The following is a 15,211-nucleotide window of genomic DNA, read 5'->3' on the forward strand; positions in this document are numbered from 1 at the left end:
GACCTATGGAGAAGGAAGACATCTAAAAAGTGAGAGATGGCTAGGAGTCGTGGTTTATGCCTGTAATCCCAGCACTTTGGGAGGCTCAGGCAGGTGGATCACCTGAGGTCAGGAATTCGAGACCAGCCTGACCAACATGGAGAAACTAAAAATACAAAATTAACCGGGCGTGGTGGCACATGCCTATAGTCCCAGCTACTAGGGAGGCTGAGCCAGGAGAATCGCTTAAACCCGGGAGGCGGAGGTTGCGGTGAGCCGAGTTCGTGCCGTTGCACTCCAGCCTGGACAACAAGAGAGAAACTCCGTCTCAAACAAAACAAAACAAAACAAAACAAAACAAAAGTGAGAGACAGCCCTTCCCACCCACCCCGCCATCCTTCAAGCATCCCTTATTACAGTTTTCTTTCCTTTTTTTCTTTTTTCCTTCCTGTCCTCTCTTTTCTTTTTTTTTGTGGGGGGACAGGGTCTCACTTTGTCGCCCAGGCTGTAGTGCAATGGTGCAATCACAGCTCACTGAAGCCTTGAATTCCGGATCTCTAGTGCTTCTCCTGCCTCAAACTCCTGACTAGATTCTTCAGGTTCCTGCCACCATGCTTGACTATTTTATTGTGGTTTTTTTTGTTTTGTTTTCCTATTGAATGTTGCTGTTGTTTTGAGATGGGACCTCACTATGTTGCCCAGGGTGGTCTCCAACTCCTAGTTTCAAGCAATCCTCCCACCTCAGCCTCCCAAAGCACTGGGATTATAGGCATGACTAGGATTACAGGCGTGAGCCACCATGTTGACCTCTTAAAGGTTTTCTCGATCCATGCAAAGCAAGTGCGTGTCCTCTGGTCACTTCTGGGACTTCCCTCTTCTCTCCTCTAAGCTGAGCACCCTGTTTTCTGCAATCCTGAGCCCTTCGCTCTTCCTGGGCTCCCCAAGGGAAGGGCAGGGAAACATTCTTCCATTTCCCTCCATGCCGTTCCGTCCCTTACTACCTCTCCCCCCTCTAAATGTCTGCTTACCCTGTGCTTTTGCCTCCTGCCAGGAGGGTTGCAGGTCATTGTCAATGGCTGCAAATATCGGGTAGGGTAGTGTCCCTTCTTCCACAGGCTTCTTCATATTGGACAAATGGGACTCCGGTAGCTTTGGGAGAAGGTGCCAAGACAAAGTGTGAGGGAGCATATGGGTCCCTGTAGGCCAACTTTTTTTTTTAGAGGGGTCTCAGTCTGTCACCCAGGCTGGAGTGCAGTGGTACAATCATGGCCCACTGCAGCCTCAACCTCCTGGGCTCAAGCAATCCACCTGCTTCAACCTCCCAAGTAGCTGGGACTACAGATGCATGTCACCATGCCCGGCTAATTTATTTTTTGATAGAGACAGGCTCTTGCTATGTGGCCCAGGCTGGTCTCGAACTCATGGCTTCAAGCAATCCTCCCACCTTGGCCACCCAAAGTGCCTGAATAGGCTAGGTGCAGTGGCTCATACCTATAAATCCCAGCACTTTGGGAGGCTGAGGTGGAAGGATCACTTGAGCCTAGGATTTGGGGACCACCCTGAGCAACGAAGCAAGACCCTGTCTCTACAAAAAAATAAAAAATAAAAGACAATTAGGCACAGTGGGGGGTGCCTGTAGTCCCAGCTACTTGGGAGGCTAAGCTGGGAGGATTGCTTGAGCCCAGGAGATCAAGGCTGCAGTGAGTATGACTGCACCACTGCACTCCAGCCTGGGTGACAGAGTGAACCCTGTCTCAAAAACAAAGAAAACAAACAAAACAACAACAAAAGCCTAAAGTGTTAGGATAGGCTGGATGCAGTGGCTCATACCCATAATCCCAGCACTTTGGGAGGCTGGGGTGGGAGGATCACTTGAACCCAGTAGTTGGAGGATTGTTTGAGCTCAGGAGTTTGAGACCAGCCTGGGCAATATAGCGAGATCCCTGTCTCTACAAAAAAAAAAAATTTAAAAATTAGCCAGGCATGGTGGTGCATGCCTGTTGCCCCAGCTTACTCAAAAGGCTGAGGCAAGAGGATTGATTGAGCCCAGAAGGTCAAAGCTGCAGTGAGCCATGATCCCACCACTGCACTCCAGCCTGGGTGACAGAGCAAGACCCTTTCTGAAAAATGAAATGAAATGAAATGAAATAGTGAATTCAAGACATCAAATGGCCAAGGAGGGATAGAGAGGAAAGTTGTTTTGGGTCTGAGACTTTCCCTATTTTTGCCTTATTCCATCATAATTCCTCATTGTTCTTCTTGCCCTGGATGTCTGTGTATCTTTCTAGGAAATCATATCACTTTATTTTTTGCATAAATGAGTAAGAGTCAGTTTCTGTCACTTGCAACCAGTTATCCTGATATACTTAAGTTTTGAGGCATCCATCAAAATGCCCAGATTTTGATGTCTTGAAAGTCCTGAAAGACTTAAAAGGTGGTGCCAGTCAGGATCTTTGGCAACCTCACGCCCTGAGACCCCTTGCTCCTACCCCCACCCCAGGTCCCCAGAGGGGAATGTCTTACTTCTCTGGTTTGCTTGGAGATAACCAGGTAGGCCCAGAAGTCGGTCAGAGAGTAATTCTCAGACCTCGCTGCTTGGATGGTTTTCTGTAGGCTCTTAGCCAAGTCCCACTCCTGTCGGCTAAACTGATGTCTCAGGTCAGCCTCGACAGCTTCCATGTCACCATCACTGGTGTAGAGAGAAGATATCGCCCTGGAGGACAGAGCAAGAGAGTGAGTTCGGCATTGTATGTGTGGACGATGAAGACTGCGGAAGGATGCGTGGGAGGAGGTCCTTCACAGGAACACCTGCTTCACAGAGAGGGCGACATGCAAAGGAAATGGAAAATTTACATTAAATAAATATAACTGCAGAACAATCAAGTTCAAAGGAGGAGGCTCAAAATCATCTGGGACAATCCTTCTATTTCACAGGCAGGAAAATGAGAGCACGATGGGAGAAAGGCCTCATCAGAGTCAAATGTTTTTTGCAGTCAGCATTTATTAAAGGTTTACATGTGACAGCAACAAACTGTCTTTAGTCTTTTATACCTATTAACTCACATAATCCTAGAAAATCAATGAAAGGGACCAGGCGTGGTGGCTTATGCCTGTAATCCCAGCCCTTTGGGAGGCCGAGGCGAGAGGACTGCCTAAGGTCAGGAATTCAAGACCAGCCTGGTCAACATGGTGAAACCCCGTCTCCACTAAAAATACAAAAAAATTAGCCAGGCGTGGTGGCATGCATGGTGGTGGGCACCTGTAGTGCCAGATACTCAGGAAACTCCGTCTCTACTAAAAACACAAAAATTAGCCAGGCATGGTGGCACATGCCTGTGGTCCCAGCTGCTCGGAAGGCTGAAGCAGAGGAGTGGCTTGAACCTGGGAGGCCGAGGTTGCAGTGAGCCGAGATTGTGCCACTATACTCCAGCCTGGTGACAGAGCACAACTCTGTCTAAAAAAAAAAAAAAGACTTGATATTCATTTGTTCACTCAACAAATATATGTGTGTGTGTGTGTGTATATATATACGTATGTGTATATATATATCTTTTTAAATTTATAAAGAAAAGAGGTTTATTTAGCTCACAGTTCTACAGGCTATACAAGAAGAAGCATGGTGCAAAAAGCTTCTACTCATGGCAGAAGGCAACGGAGCTGGTGTGTCACATGGAGTCTATATATATATATATAATTTTTTTTTTTGAGACAGGTCTTGCTCTGTTGCCCAGGCTTGAGTGTGCAGTGGCATGATCTTGGCTCACTGTAGCCTCAAACCCCTGGGCTCAAATGATCCCCTCACCTCAGCCTCCTGAGTAGCTGGAACCAGTACTCACCAGGTGCATCACCATGCCCTGCTCATTTCTAAATTTATTTTCTGTAGAGACAGAGTCTCACTATGTTGCCCAGGCTGGTCTCAAGCTTGTGGCCTCAAGCAATCCTCCCACCTCAGCTTCCCAAAATACTGGGATTATAGGTGTGAGCCACTGTGCCCGGGCTCAATAAAAATTTTTGATGTTCTTAATGCTGCTTATTGGGTGCTATCTACACTCACACCATCCAATGCATTAAACACACATTGTAGCTCTTGAGCCCTTGAAGTGTGGCTAGCATGATTTTAAATTTTTATTTTATTTTAATTAGCTTAAATGTAAACACTGGTACTCCATTCAGTTACTGGGAAACTCTGAAGTATGTTTGGAACAAGCTGGGTATGAAAAGCTCTTTCCTTTAACAGTTTTTTTTTTTTTGGAGACAGAGTCTTGCTCTGTCACCCAGGCTGGATGGAGTACAGTGGTTCGATCTTGGTTCACTGCAACCTCTGCCTCCTGGGTTCAAGTGATTCTCCTGCCTCAGCCTCCCAAGTAGCTGGGATTACAGGCGCCCACTACCACAACCAGCTAATTTTTATATTTTTAGTAGAGACAGGGTTTCACCATGTTGGCCAGGCTGGTCTCAAACTCCTGACTTCAGGTGATCCACCCGCCTCGGTCTTCTAAAGTGCTGGAATTACAGGTGTGAGCCACTGCCCTGGGCCTTCCTTAACATCTAATGAGACTTCTGCATCCAACTGGGAATGCGCTGAGTATAAAATGCCCAGCAGCTTTCAAAGACTTAGTCTGACAAAAGGAATGTCAAATATCTCATTAACAATGTTTTTCTTAATGATGTGTCAAAATGCTAATGTTTTGGATATATTGGGTTAAAGAAAATTGATCATTCATTTCACTGTTTCTTTTTACCTTCTTGAAGAGGCTACTAGAAAATTTAAAATGGGCCAGACATGGTGGCTTATGCCTGTAATTCCAGCACTTTGGGAGGCCAGGGCAGGCAGAACACCTGAGGTCAGGAGTTTGAGACCAGCCTGGCCAACATGGTGAAACTCCATCTCTACTAAAAATACAAAAATTAGCTGGGTGTGGTGGCAAGTGCCTGTAATCCCGGCTAACTGGGAGGCTGAGGCAGGAGAATCGCTTGAACCTGGGAGGTGGAGGTTGCAATGAGCCAAGATGGCACCACTGCACTCCAGCCTGGGCAACAAGAGCGAGACTGCATCTCCAAAAGGAGAAAAAAAAAAAAAAAAAAGAAAAGAAAAGAAAAGAAAAGAAAAGAAAGAAAGAAGGAAAATTTAAAATGATAGAATAGATGAGATATGGCTCATGGTATACAGTTCTACTGGATAGCTCAGGTTGAGACGCTTTGCATATGTTTCATCATTTAATTCTCAAAGAGTCCTGTGAGATCAGTAAGTTATCCTCCTCAACAGTGGAGGAAACCAAGGCACAAAGAAGTATGTCTGGGCTCATAACAGCCCACGAAGGACAGCTCCAGGAACTAACCCAAAGCTGTTGGAATATAAGGCTTTTGTTGTTGTCATTTGTAGAGATGGGGTCTCGCTATGTTGCCCAGGCTAGTCTTGAACTCCTGGGCTCAAGAGATCCTCCCACCTCGACCTCCCAAAGTACTGGGATTACAGGTGTGAGTCCCTGTGTCCAGCCAGGTCCCAACCACCGCAGCCTTGGAAAGATTACAGAAGAAATCATGTAGTTCCTATCTCAACAGCGCCCCCTGGAGTTCTGCAATGTGCAGTTCGGCTAAATCCTCATGCCATGCCACTCAACATGTTAGATGAGCCTTGGAGGAATAGAGGGGTCCTAGGTGTGACTCTCCAGTACCTTTCCCACTCCCAAGCTCTGCAGCTCTGCTCTTCATGCTGTCATCTCCATGAACCTCATCCTCCACACCCAGCTCAGAACCCAGCTTCATATCAAACTTTGAGCACAGAAAGGAAAACAAATCATGCCAGCCAGGTTCAACATTCATGCCTCTGCCCTGCCTATCTCACTCGAGCCTCTGCTGCTCTGCCCAGCCTTACCTCCTGCTCTGAAAATGTGCCAAGATCGATTAGTCATGTCTGCCCTGGGCTTGGAAACAAACATGCAGATATGAGGTTTCATACCTGCCATCTGGGGCCACCTGAATGAGACAATCCTACACAAATCAATGCAATACTTTATCATGGAGGCTGAGAAGTTAAAAGGGCAGTATTCTATCCACCTGCAGTGTGAAAAGTGCACCTGAACCTGTAAATCCTCCTTTAAAGTCAGAAGGTAGTATTATTATGCTTTGTCCACAGCAGTTTTGTGTAGTAAAGAAAGATACTTGGTGTTTTTCCCTGCTTCCTGGTGCAGAGTTCCTAAAATCCTTGGAATTTTTTTTTTTTTTTTTTTTTTTTTTAAGAATTTTTGGGTTTTTTTTTTTTTCAGACAGGGTCTCTCTGTCACCCAGGATGGTGTGCAGTGTGTGACTGTAGCTCAATGTAGCCTCAGCCTCCCAGGCTAAAGCAATCCTCCTGCCTCAGCTTCCTGAGTAGCTGGGACCATAGGCATGCACCACCACACCTGGCTAATTTTTTCACTTTTTGTAGAGATGGGGTCTAGCTATGTTGCCCAGCCTGGGTCTCAAACTCCTGAACTCAAGCGATCTTCCTGCCTCAGCCTCCCAAAGTGCTCGGATTACAGGCATGAGCCACCACACCTGGCCCATCCTTTGTAGTACACCAGCAAATGTAAGTAAAGTATGTTCCTGAGTTCTGTGAGCTATTCCAGCAAATTATTGAACATGAGGAGGAAGCTGTGGGAAACCCCAAACTATTGCCAGTCGGTCAGAAGTACCAGCAGCTAGGTAATTGCAACTCATGTCTGAAGTGGGAGCAGTTTTTTGGGACTGAGCCCCTTTAACCTGTTGGAATCTGACCTGAACTCCAGGTAGACAGCATCAGAATTGCCCAGCACACCTAGCTAGTATCAGAGAGCTCAAGAAGCAGCGTTGGAAAAACCACACACATTTGGTGTCAGGAGGAAAACAATAATCCCATTTATGTGTCAGAAAGCAATCTGAAACACGAGTGACACTTACCAAGTGGATCCAGAGACCCCTGCGAGGTACGTGACAGCATCCAACAGGCCCTGTTCTTTCATCTCACTCAGGACCCCAAGGCAGGCAATGTGAGCCCGCAGTCCCCCGCCTGAGCCCAGCACAGCAACAACTGGGACCTAGACATTGGGGAGAGAATCAATCAGAGGTTCAGAGCCTGAGGATGGAGGTGGGAACAAGAAGAAGGGTACCTGGGGTCAGGCACTGTGGCTCATGCCTGTAATCTCAGCACATTGGGAGGCCGAGGCAGATGGATCACTTGAGGTCAGGAGTTCAAGACCAACCTGGCCAACATGGTAAAACCCCATCTCTACTAAAAATACAAAAATTAGCTGGGTGTGGTGGCACACACCTGTAATCCCAGCTGTTTAGCAGGCTGAGGCAGAAGAATAGCTTGAACCTGGGAGGTGGAGGTTGCAGTGAGCCAAGATCATGCCACCACACTCCAGCCTGGGTGACAGAGCGAGACCTTGTCTCAAAAAAAAAAAAAAAAAAGAAAAAGAAAAAGAAAAAGAAAAGAAAAAGGAAGGAAGAGGAGGAGGAGAAGCAGAAGGATAAGAAGAAGACCTAGGATCTCCCTTAGGCCAGGGCAATGTCTGTCCCATAGAAGTTCATATCCTTCTATTTCTGTCCCATAGAAGTTCGTATCCTTCTATTTCCTCCCTTTGGTCTAGCTCTCCCTGGCTGAGATGGGCCCTGGACACTGGGCACAGAGGGGGCGATTCCGGGATCTCTGGGGCCACCCTCCTCCCCTCACTTACCTTATCAGCCTCAATATGTAGCTTCTTCAGAGCTTTCAGCACGTGAAGTCTTCGTCTCTCCACAGCCACCTTTTCTTCTTTCTGGAGCCCAGGAATTATGGAAACCTCAGAGCTTCCCAGGAGAAAACACAAAGAAGTCCAGAAAATTCACAGGGAAAAGGGATAAAACACAGAATTTGACCTAGAACCGGGCTGTCCAAGCAGGTAGCCACCAGTCCATGGGTACACGGTTTCCTTTTGGGGTGAGGAAAACATTCTGAAACTAGATAGAGGTGACGGTTGTACAACACTGTGAATGCATTGAATGCCAGTTAGTTATTCACTTTTCAAAATGGTTAATTTTGGGACCAGACGCAGTGGCTCACAGCTGTGATCCCAGCACTTTGGGAGGCCGAGGTGGGTGGATCACTTGAGTCCAGGAGCTCAAGACCAGCCTGACCAACACGGTGACCTTCCTTCCCTCCCTCCCTCCTTCCTTCCTTCCTTCCTTCCTTTTCTTCCTTCCTTCCTTCCTTCCTTCCTTCACTTCCTCCCTCCCTCCCTCCTTCCTTCCTTCACTTCCTCCCTCCCTCCTTCTCTCTCTCTCTCTTTTGAGACAGAATCTTGCTCTGTTACCCAGGCTGGAGTGCAGTGGCGCAATCTCAGTTCACTGCAACCTCCACCTCCCCAGTTCAACGATAAGACAGGGTCTTGCTCTGTTGCCCACCACCAGTGCGGTGGTGCAATCATAGCTTACTGCAGCCTTGAGCACCGGGACTCAAGTGATCCTCCTGTCTCAGCCTCCCAAGTAGCTTGGACTACAGGTGTGTACCACTATGCTGGGCTAATTTTTAAAAATATTTTCTTTTATTGTAGAGATAGGGTTTTACCATGTTGCCCAGACTAGTCAGTCTCGAACTCTGGGGCTCAAGAGACCTTCTTGCCTCGGCCAGCAAAAGCACTGGGATTACAGGCGTGGGCTACCACGCCCAACCTTCAGCTCTTTCTATCTCCACCAAGCGAGAGGAACGGTCGCAGCCCTCACCTCTTGATACTCACTATGCATTCCATTACACAAATGCTCTGCCTCCCCGCAGTGGTCAGCTCTGAGAGGACTTACCTTCCCATGGTGCACTGCGGTCAGAAAATTCTCAGTCCTTCTGCCAAAGAAATGGCTCTTCTTAGACCTGTGCCCACTGTTGGGCTTAGCAAAGACAGTGGGGGAGAGCTGGGACTGTCACGGGCTCACGGGTTCTTCTTGTGCACTGCCCAGACAAAACCAATGTGAACAGCAGGTGTTGCAGCAAAGAGAGAGAGTTTAATAATCTCAGGGGCGGCCAAGAGAGGAGAATGGGAGAAATATTTCAAGCGCGTCTCTCTGATATTTGGAGGCTAGGGTTTTTCCTCTCTGTCTTTCTCTTTTTCTCCTCTCTCTCTCTCTAGATGAAGTTTCCCTCTTGTTGCCCAGGCTGGAGTGCATTGGCATGATCTTGGCTCACTGCACCCTCCGCCTCCTGGGTTCAAGCAATTCTCCTGCCTCAGCCTCCCTAGTAGCTGGGATTACAGACATGCACCACCATGCCTGGCTAATTTTTGTATTTTTAGTAGAGATGGGGTTTCTCTATATTGGCCAGGCTGGTCTCGAACTCCTGACCTCAGGTGATCCGCCTGCCTCGGCCTTCCAAAGTGCTGGGATTACAGGTGTGAGCCACCGCACCCGGCCTGAGGCTAGGGTTTTTTAAGGAAACTTTGGTGGGCAAGGGGCTGGGGGAACTGAAACAATGGATCAAGTATGGATGAAATCACAGGGGTGTCCAAAACTATCTTTGTATGGCTGAGTCAGTTCCTGGGAGTGGGTCTCAGGACCAGGTGGTAGCTCTTGGTCTGCCAAAATGCTCACTCTGAAAACTATCTCAAAGACAAGTTCTTTTTTTTTTTTTTTTCCTTAAAAAAATAAAAACAAAAACAAAACATTATTGCCAGGAGCAGTGGCTCATGCCTGTAATCCCAGCACTTTGGGAGGCCGAGGCAGGCAGATCACCTGAGGTCAGGAGTGACCAGAAGACAGGAGTGTGACCCTCTGTCATGTCCGGACAGGGCCACTAGAGGGCTCCTTGGTCTAGCGGTAACGCCAGCGTCTGGGAAGACGCCTGTGGCCTAGCGGACCTTGGTCTAGCGGTCACATCAGTGCCTAGAAAAAGCACCCATTACTTAGCAGACTGGGAAAGGGAGTCTCCCTTTCCCTGGGGGAGTTACAGAAGACTGCTCCACTGCCTCTTGTGGAGGGCCTGACTGATGTCAGCCGCCCACAGCCATCCGGAGGCCTAACCATCTCCCTGTGATGCTGTGCTTCAGCGGTCACGCTCCTGTTTCACTTTCATGTTCCACTCTGTACACCTGGCTCCGCCCTCTAGAAAGCAGTAGCAAAATTAGTGAAAGTATTAAAGTCTTTGATCTTTCTGAAAAGAGCATAGAAGAAATAATGACGTAAGCTGTCCTCTCTCTCTCTGCCTCGGCTACCTAACAGGGAAGGGCCACCTGTCTGGTGGACACGTGAGTCACGTGACCTTATCAATCACTGGAGATGACTCACACTCTTTACCCTGCCCCTTATTATCCAATAAATAACAGCGCAACCGGGCATTCAGGGCCACTATCGGTCTCCCCGTCTTGGTGGTAGTGGTCCCCCAGACTCAGCTGTCTTTTCTTCTCTGTCTTGTGTCTTTATTTCTACGATCTCTCATTTCCGCACACGGGGAGAGAGACCCACAGACACTGTAGGGCTGGTCCCTACAGTGGCGCAATCATAGCTCACTGCAGCCTCCAACTCTTGGGCTCAAGCAATGCTCCTGCCTTGGCCTCCTGAGTAGCTGGGGCTAGAGGCATGCACCACCATGCCTCTAAAACTTTGCCTCTGGCAACGTTTTAATTTTTTTGTAGAGATTGAGGTCTCACTATGTTGCCCAGGCTGGTCTTGTTCTCCTGAGCTCAAGCAATCCTCCTGCCTTAGCCTCCCAAGAAGTGGGGATTACAGGTGTTAGCTACCACAGTCCACTAAAAAGATGAGATCTGTAGGTTTCACAATAGTGATGTTATTTGCAGAAGTAGCTGGGGAAGTTACAGATCTTGCGACCCCTGGTTACATGACTCTGGAGCACATATAGAAAGGAAGCTAAGGGATGGCAGGTCATTGTTTAACCCACAACTGTTGTTTCGCAAAGTTCCAGCACCTTCATGATTCTAACCTTGTCTTATGAATGTGGCTTCAGGCCGGGCACAGTGGCTCATGCCTGTAATCCCAGCACCTCGAGAGGCCGAGGTGGGTGGATCACTTGAGGTCAGGAGTTAGAGACCAGCCTGACCAACATGGTGAAACCCCATCTCTACTAAAAGTACAAAAGTCACCTGAGCATGGTGGTGGGCGCCTGTAATCCCAGCTACTCAGGAGGCTGAGGGAGGAGAATCGCTTGAACCCAGGAGGTGGAGGTTGCAGGGAGCAGAGATCACGCCATTGCACTCCAGTCTGGGCAACAAGAGTGAAACTCTGTCTCAAAAATAAATAAATAAAAAGTAAATGAATGTGACTTCAGTCTCTCAACAAGGACTGGGGGTCAGTTTTCCTTGTCTCAAAGTTTAACTATGAATTAAATTCCTCTCATGGTAATTTTGGCCTCTGCACTAGAATAAGAAAAAAAAAAAATCTAGCCTGTGAGGTTAGAAACAAGATGGTCAGTCATGTTAGCTTTCTCTCATACTTTCATTTCTGCAAAGGCAGTTTCAAGATCCCTGTTATGAAATTAATCGGCTTCCCCCCACCACCTCCAAACTCATGTGTTGGACTTGTAACCTCCAGAACCTCAGAACGTGACTGTATTTGGACACAGGATTCTTTTTCGTTGCTTGCTTTTTGAGACAGGGTCTTGCTTGGCACCCAGGCTGGAGTGCAGTGATGCGATTGTGGCTCACTGCAGCCTCAGCCTTCCCGGCTCAAGTGAATCTCTCACCTTAGCCTCCCGAGTAGCTGGAAGTGCAAGTACATGCTACCATCTCCACCTAAATTTTTTATGTTTTGTAGAGATCAGGTCTTGTTATGTCACCCAGTCTGCTCTTGAACTTCTGGGCTCTAGAGAGCTTCCCACCTTGGCTTCCCAAAATGCTGGGATTACAGGCATGACTCATCGCACCCGGCCAGACATAGGCTCTTAAAGAGGTGACTAAGTTAAAGGAGTCCTGAGGGTGGCCTGGAATTTGGCTTGATTGGTTTTATAAGGAGAGATTAGGGCCTCTGCAAGAGGCTTCAGGAGAAACCAACTCTGCCAGCACCTTGATTTTGGACTTCCAGCTTCCGGAAGTGTTAGAAAATAAACTCCTGGCCTGGTGCAGGGGCTCACGCCTGTAATCCCAGCACTTTGGGAGGCCGAGTGGGGCAGATCACAAGGTCAGGAGTTCAAGACCAGCCTGGTCAACATGGTGAAACTCTGTCTGTACTAAAAATACAAAAATTAGCCAGGTGTGGTGGCAGGTGCCTGTAGTCCCAGCTACTCCAGAGGTTGAGGCAGGAGAATGGCTTGAACCCGGGAGGCGGAGGTTGCAGTGAGTGGAGATTGTGTCACTGCACTCCAGCCTGGGCGACAGAGCGAGACTCTGTCTCAAAAAAAAAAAAAAAAAAAAAGCCGGGCGCGGTGGCTCAAGCCTGTAATCCCAGCACTTTGGGAGGCCGAGACGGGCGGATCACGAGGTCAGGAGATCGAGACCATCCTGGCTAACACGGTGAAACCCCGTCTCTACTTAAAAAAAAAAAAAAAGAAAAAGAAAAAGAAAAAAAAAAAGAAAAAGAAAAAAAATCCTGTTGTTTAACTGCACCCAATCCCTGGTCCTTCGTTATGGCCACCCCAGCGGGATGAAACAGCCCTCCCTGCCCCGACGGCTTGCCTGAGTCTGGGCTGGGGCTTGTGCGCATGCGCAATGGAGCTGGGTGCGCGGGAATCCGGTACAGAGGCTTGGGCTCCCTGGGCGTAGCGATGTAGTCGCTGCGCAGCTCCTTCAGCCGGGATCTCAGTGGGTGAAGACTGCGGGAATCTTCGGTGCCAAAGCTTCTGTGGTCCTCCTGCTTTCCTTTTCCCGCTGTGGGGGGAGGTCGCGGGCTGGAGGTGTTTCCGCCTGGTCCTGAGTAGGGCCAACCTGGAGGTAAAATGCCCCCTGCGCTTTTATACAGCCCTCCTCGGCTTGTGGGCCCTGCTCGGTTGCTCCAGCTTTTTCAGCTGGCCCGAAGCTCACCCAGAGCTATTTGCATCCGTGGGATCACGTGGAAAGATGGACTTTCCAGGGTTCCTTAATGATGTCACTCTTCTATAATTAGGCACCCGAGACCAGTATTCAAAAAAGGAATGTTGTCGTTATATAACTATATTGGAGATAAATATTCCTCAGAACAGATTTAGCTAATCTTCCTATGCAATGGGCTGCCTAATAACCATCATGTATAACATCATACTCAAATACCCAGAAAAAGAAATATTGAAGCCAGGCATGGTGGCTCACACCTGTAATCCCAGCACTTTGGGAGGCTGAGGCAGGCGGATCATGTGAGGTTAGGAGTTCTGAGACCAGCCTGGCCAACATGGTGAAACCCCATCTCTACTAAAAAATACAAAAATTAGCCGGGCATGGTGGTGTGTGCCTGTAATCCCAGCTACTACTTGGGAGGCTGAGGCAGGAAAATTGCTTCAACCCAGGAGGTAAAGGTTGCAGTGAGCCAGATTCTTGGGGCCAAGTCTGGTTCATTTAATGTCAATTTTTAGAAAATCTGTGAGCTCCATTCACAGTGAAGGTTTGAAGCCCAGAAGTGGCTTCCCAACAGGGAACCGCATTTCCCAGCATCCTTTGCAGCTAGGTGTGGTCATGTGACCAAGTTCCAGTCAGTGCAAAGGAGCATCTGTGGCGAGCGCCACTTCTAGGAGCGGCTCCTAGAAACCTCCCGTACTACCCTCCTGCCTACTCTTCCTGAAGCCCAGCACTAAACATCCCAACTTGATGGGTTTTGAATTTTTACTTTTTTTTTTTTTGAGATGGAGTCTTATTCTTTGTCAACCAGGCTAGAGTGCAGTGGTGTGACCTCAGCTCACTGCAATCTCTCCCTCCTGGGTTCAAGCGATTCTCCTACCTCAGCCTCCTGAGTAGCTGGGAATATAGGCACCTGCCACCACGCCCAGCTAATTATTTTTGTATTTTTAGTAGAGACGGGGTTTTACCGTGTTGGCCAGGCTGGCTCGAACTGCTGAACTCAAGTGATCCACCTGCCTCGGCTTCCCAAAGTCCTGGGATTACAGGCACTAGCCACCACACCCGGCCTGAATTCTTATTTTTTAAAAATAGAGATGAGGCCATAATCCCAGCACTTTGGGAGGCCAAGGTAGAGTATCACCAATTTTAGAACAGGATTTCACCAGGGAGAAGATGGTTTCCCCTGCTCCCCCTAACTCCAGGCTCATCTCTTCAATGCTCACAACTCCAGCCATTGCAGGATCTTTTCACTCCTAGACCTGACCATGCCATTGCCCGACCTGTGGGATAAGGTTCCGCACCTCACAGCAGCTCACGAGGCTCTCCACAGTAGAGAGAGTAGTTACAGATGCAGGGTCAAGGAGCTGACAGCATGGACCAAACCCTGGCCCACCACCTCCTAGACAGTGGACCTAGGGAAGGTAACTTACATCCCTGCACCCCTCAGTGTCCTCACTTGTTAAATGGGGAGAATAAAAGTACCTACCTGATGGAGCCATCATGAGGGTCACTGAGGAGGATGACCCTGCCCAGCTCCAGCAGAGGGACATGGCGGCCCTGTGTGGCGGGAGAAGAGCCAAGCCTAAGGGAACCATGGATCTCCACACAGAGCCGGACAGTGACGTGGGAATCCCCTGTCATACAATATTTAAATACGTAGTTTTTTTTTTTTTTGCCTTAAATATTTTATTTGAAATTGACACACAAATGCATACTAATTTGCCAGTTCTTTAAGGCAGAGCTGTATCAGGAACTCTTGGCTGTGAGAAACAAGTTATATTTTGCTTTTTTTTGAGACACTTTTGCTCTCGTTGCCCAGGTTGGAGTGCAACAGCTTGCTCTCGGCTTACTGCAACCTCCACCTTCTGGGTTCAAGTGATTCTCTTGCTTCGCCCCCATGAGTAGCTGGGATTACAGGGTGTGCAACTACACCCGGCTAATTTTGTATTTTTAGTAGAGACGGGGTGCCTCCATGTTGGTCAGGCTGGTCTTGAACTCCTGACCTCAGGTGATCTGCCCGCCTCGGCCTCCCGAAGCGCTGGGATGACAGTCGTGAGCCACTGTGCCCAGCCGAAAGCCATGTTTTAGAGTGGCATAATCACACTGGGGCTTATTCTTCCCCCACTCCCATGAACAAAAGCCCACAGTTAGGCAGTTGCTGCCGTTGGCTCGCCGGCTTAGGGTCGTCAGGGGTAGTCCGTTACTCTCCTTTCTTTTTCCTCATGATTACAAGGTGGTGACTTGGCTCCAGCCATCATCTCTAGTCAAGGCAG

The 15,211-nt window shown here is 48.5% G+C and overlaps 1 protein-coding gene across 3 annotated transcripts in view; it reads right to left on the reverse strand.

Moving 5' to 3' along the window:
- PLA2G4C (phospholipase A2 group IVC) overlaps nt 1–14,790 on the reverse strand; it is a 61,681-nt gene extending 46,891 nt beyond the window's left edge. The window contains exons 1-7 of one of the 3 annotated variants that reach the window (XM_033223844.1): nt 14,425–14,790; nt 12,588–12,836; nt 8,776–8,815; nt 7,677–7,757; nt 6,898–7,034; nt 2,503–2,692; nt 1,008–1,128 (exon numbers count right to left, since the gene is read on the reverse strand). In XM_033223844.1, coding sequence (XP_033079735.1) covers nt 1,008–1,128; nt 2,503–2,692; nt 6,898–7,034; nt 7,677–7,757; nt 8,776–8,815; nt 12,588–12,836; nt 14,425–14,579 — 973 coding nt within the window. In that variant the 5' untranslated portion in view covers nt 14,580–14,790. Of the gene's footprint in view, nt 1–1,007; nt 1,129–2,502; nt 2,693–6,897; nt 7,035–7,676; nt 7,789–8,775; nt 8,921–12,587; nt 13,806–14,424 lie in introns of those variants that run through there. The other 2 variants (XM_033223843.1, XM_033223841.1) reach the window with 2 other exon arrangements.
- Nucleotides 14,791–15,211: the final 421 nt, after the last annotated feature.

Source organism: Trachypithecus francoisi, unplaced genomic scaffold, assembly GCF_009764315.1.
Source record: "Trachypithecus francoisi isolate TF-2019V2 unplaced genomic scaffold, Tfra_2.0 Lachesis_group12, whole genome shotgun sequence".
NCBI lineage: Eukaryota > Metazoa > Chordata > Mammalia > Primates > Cercopithecidae > Trachypithecus > Trachypithecus francoisi.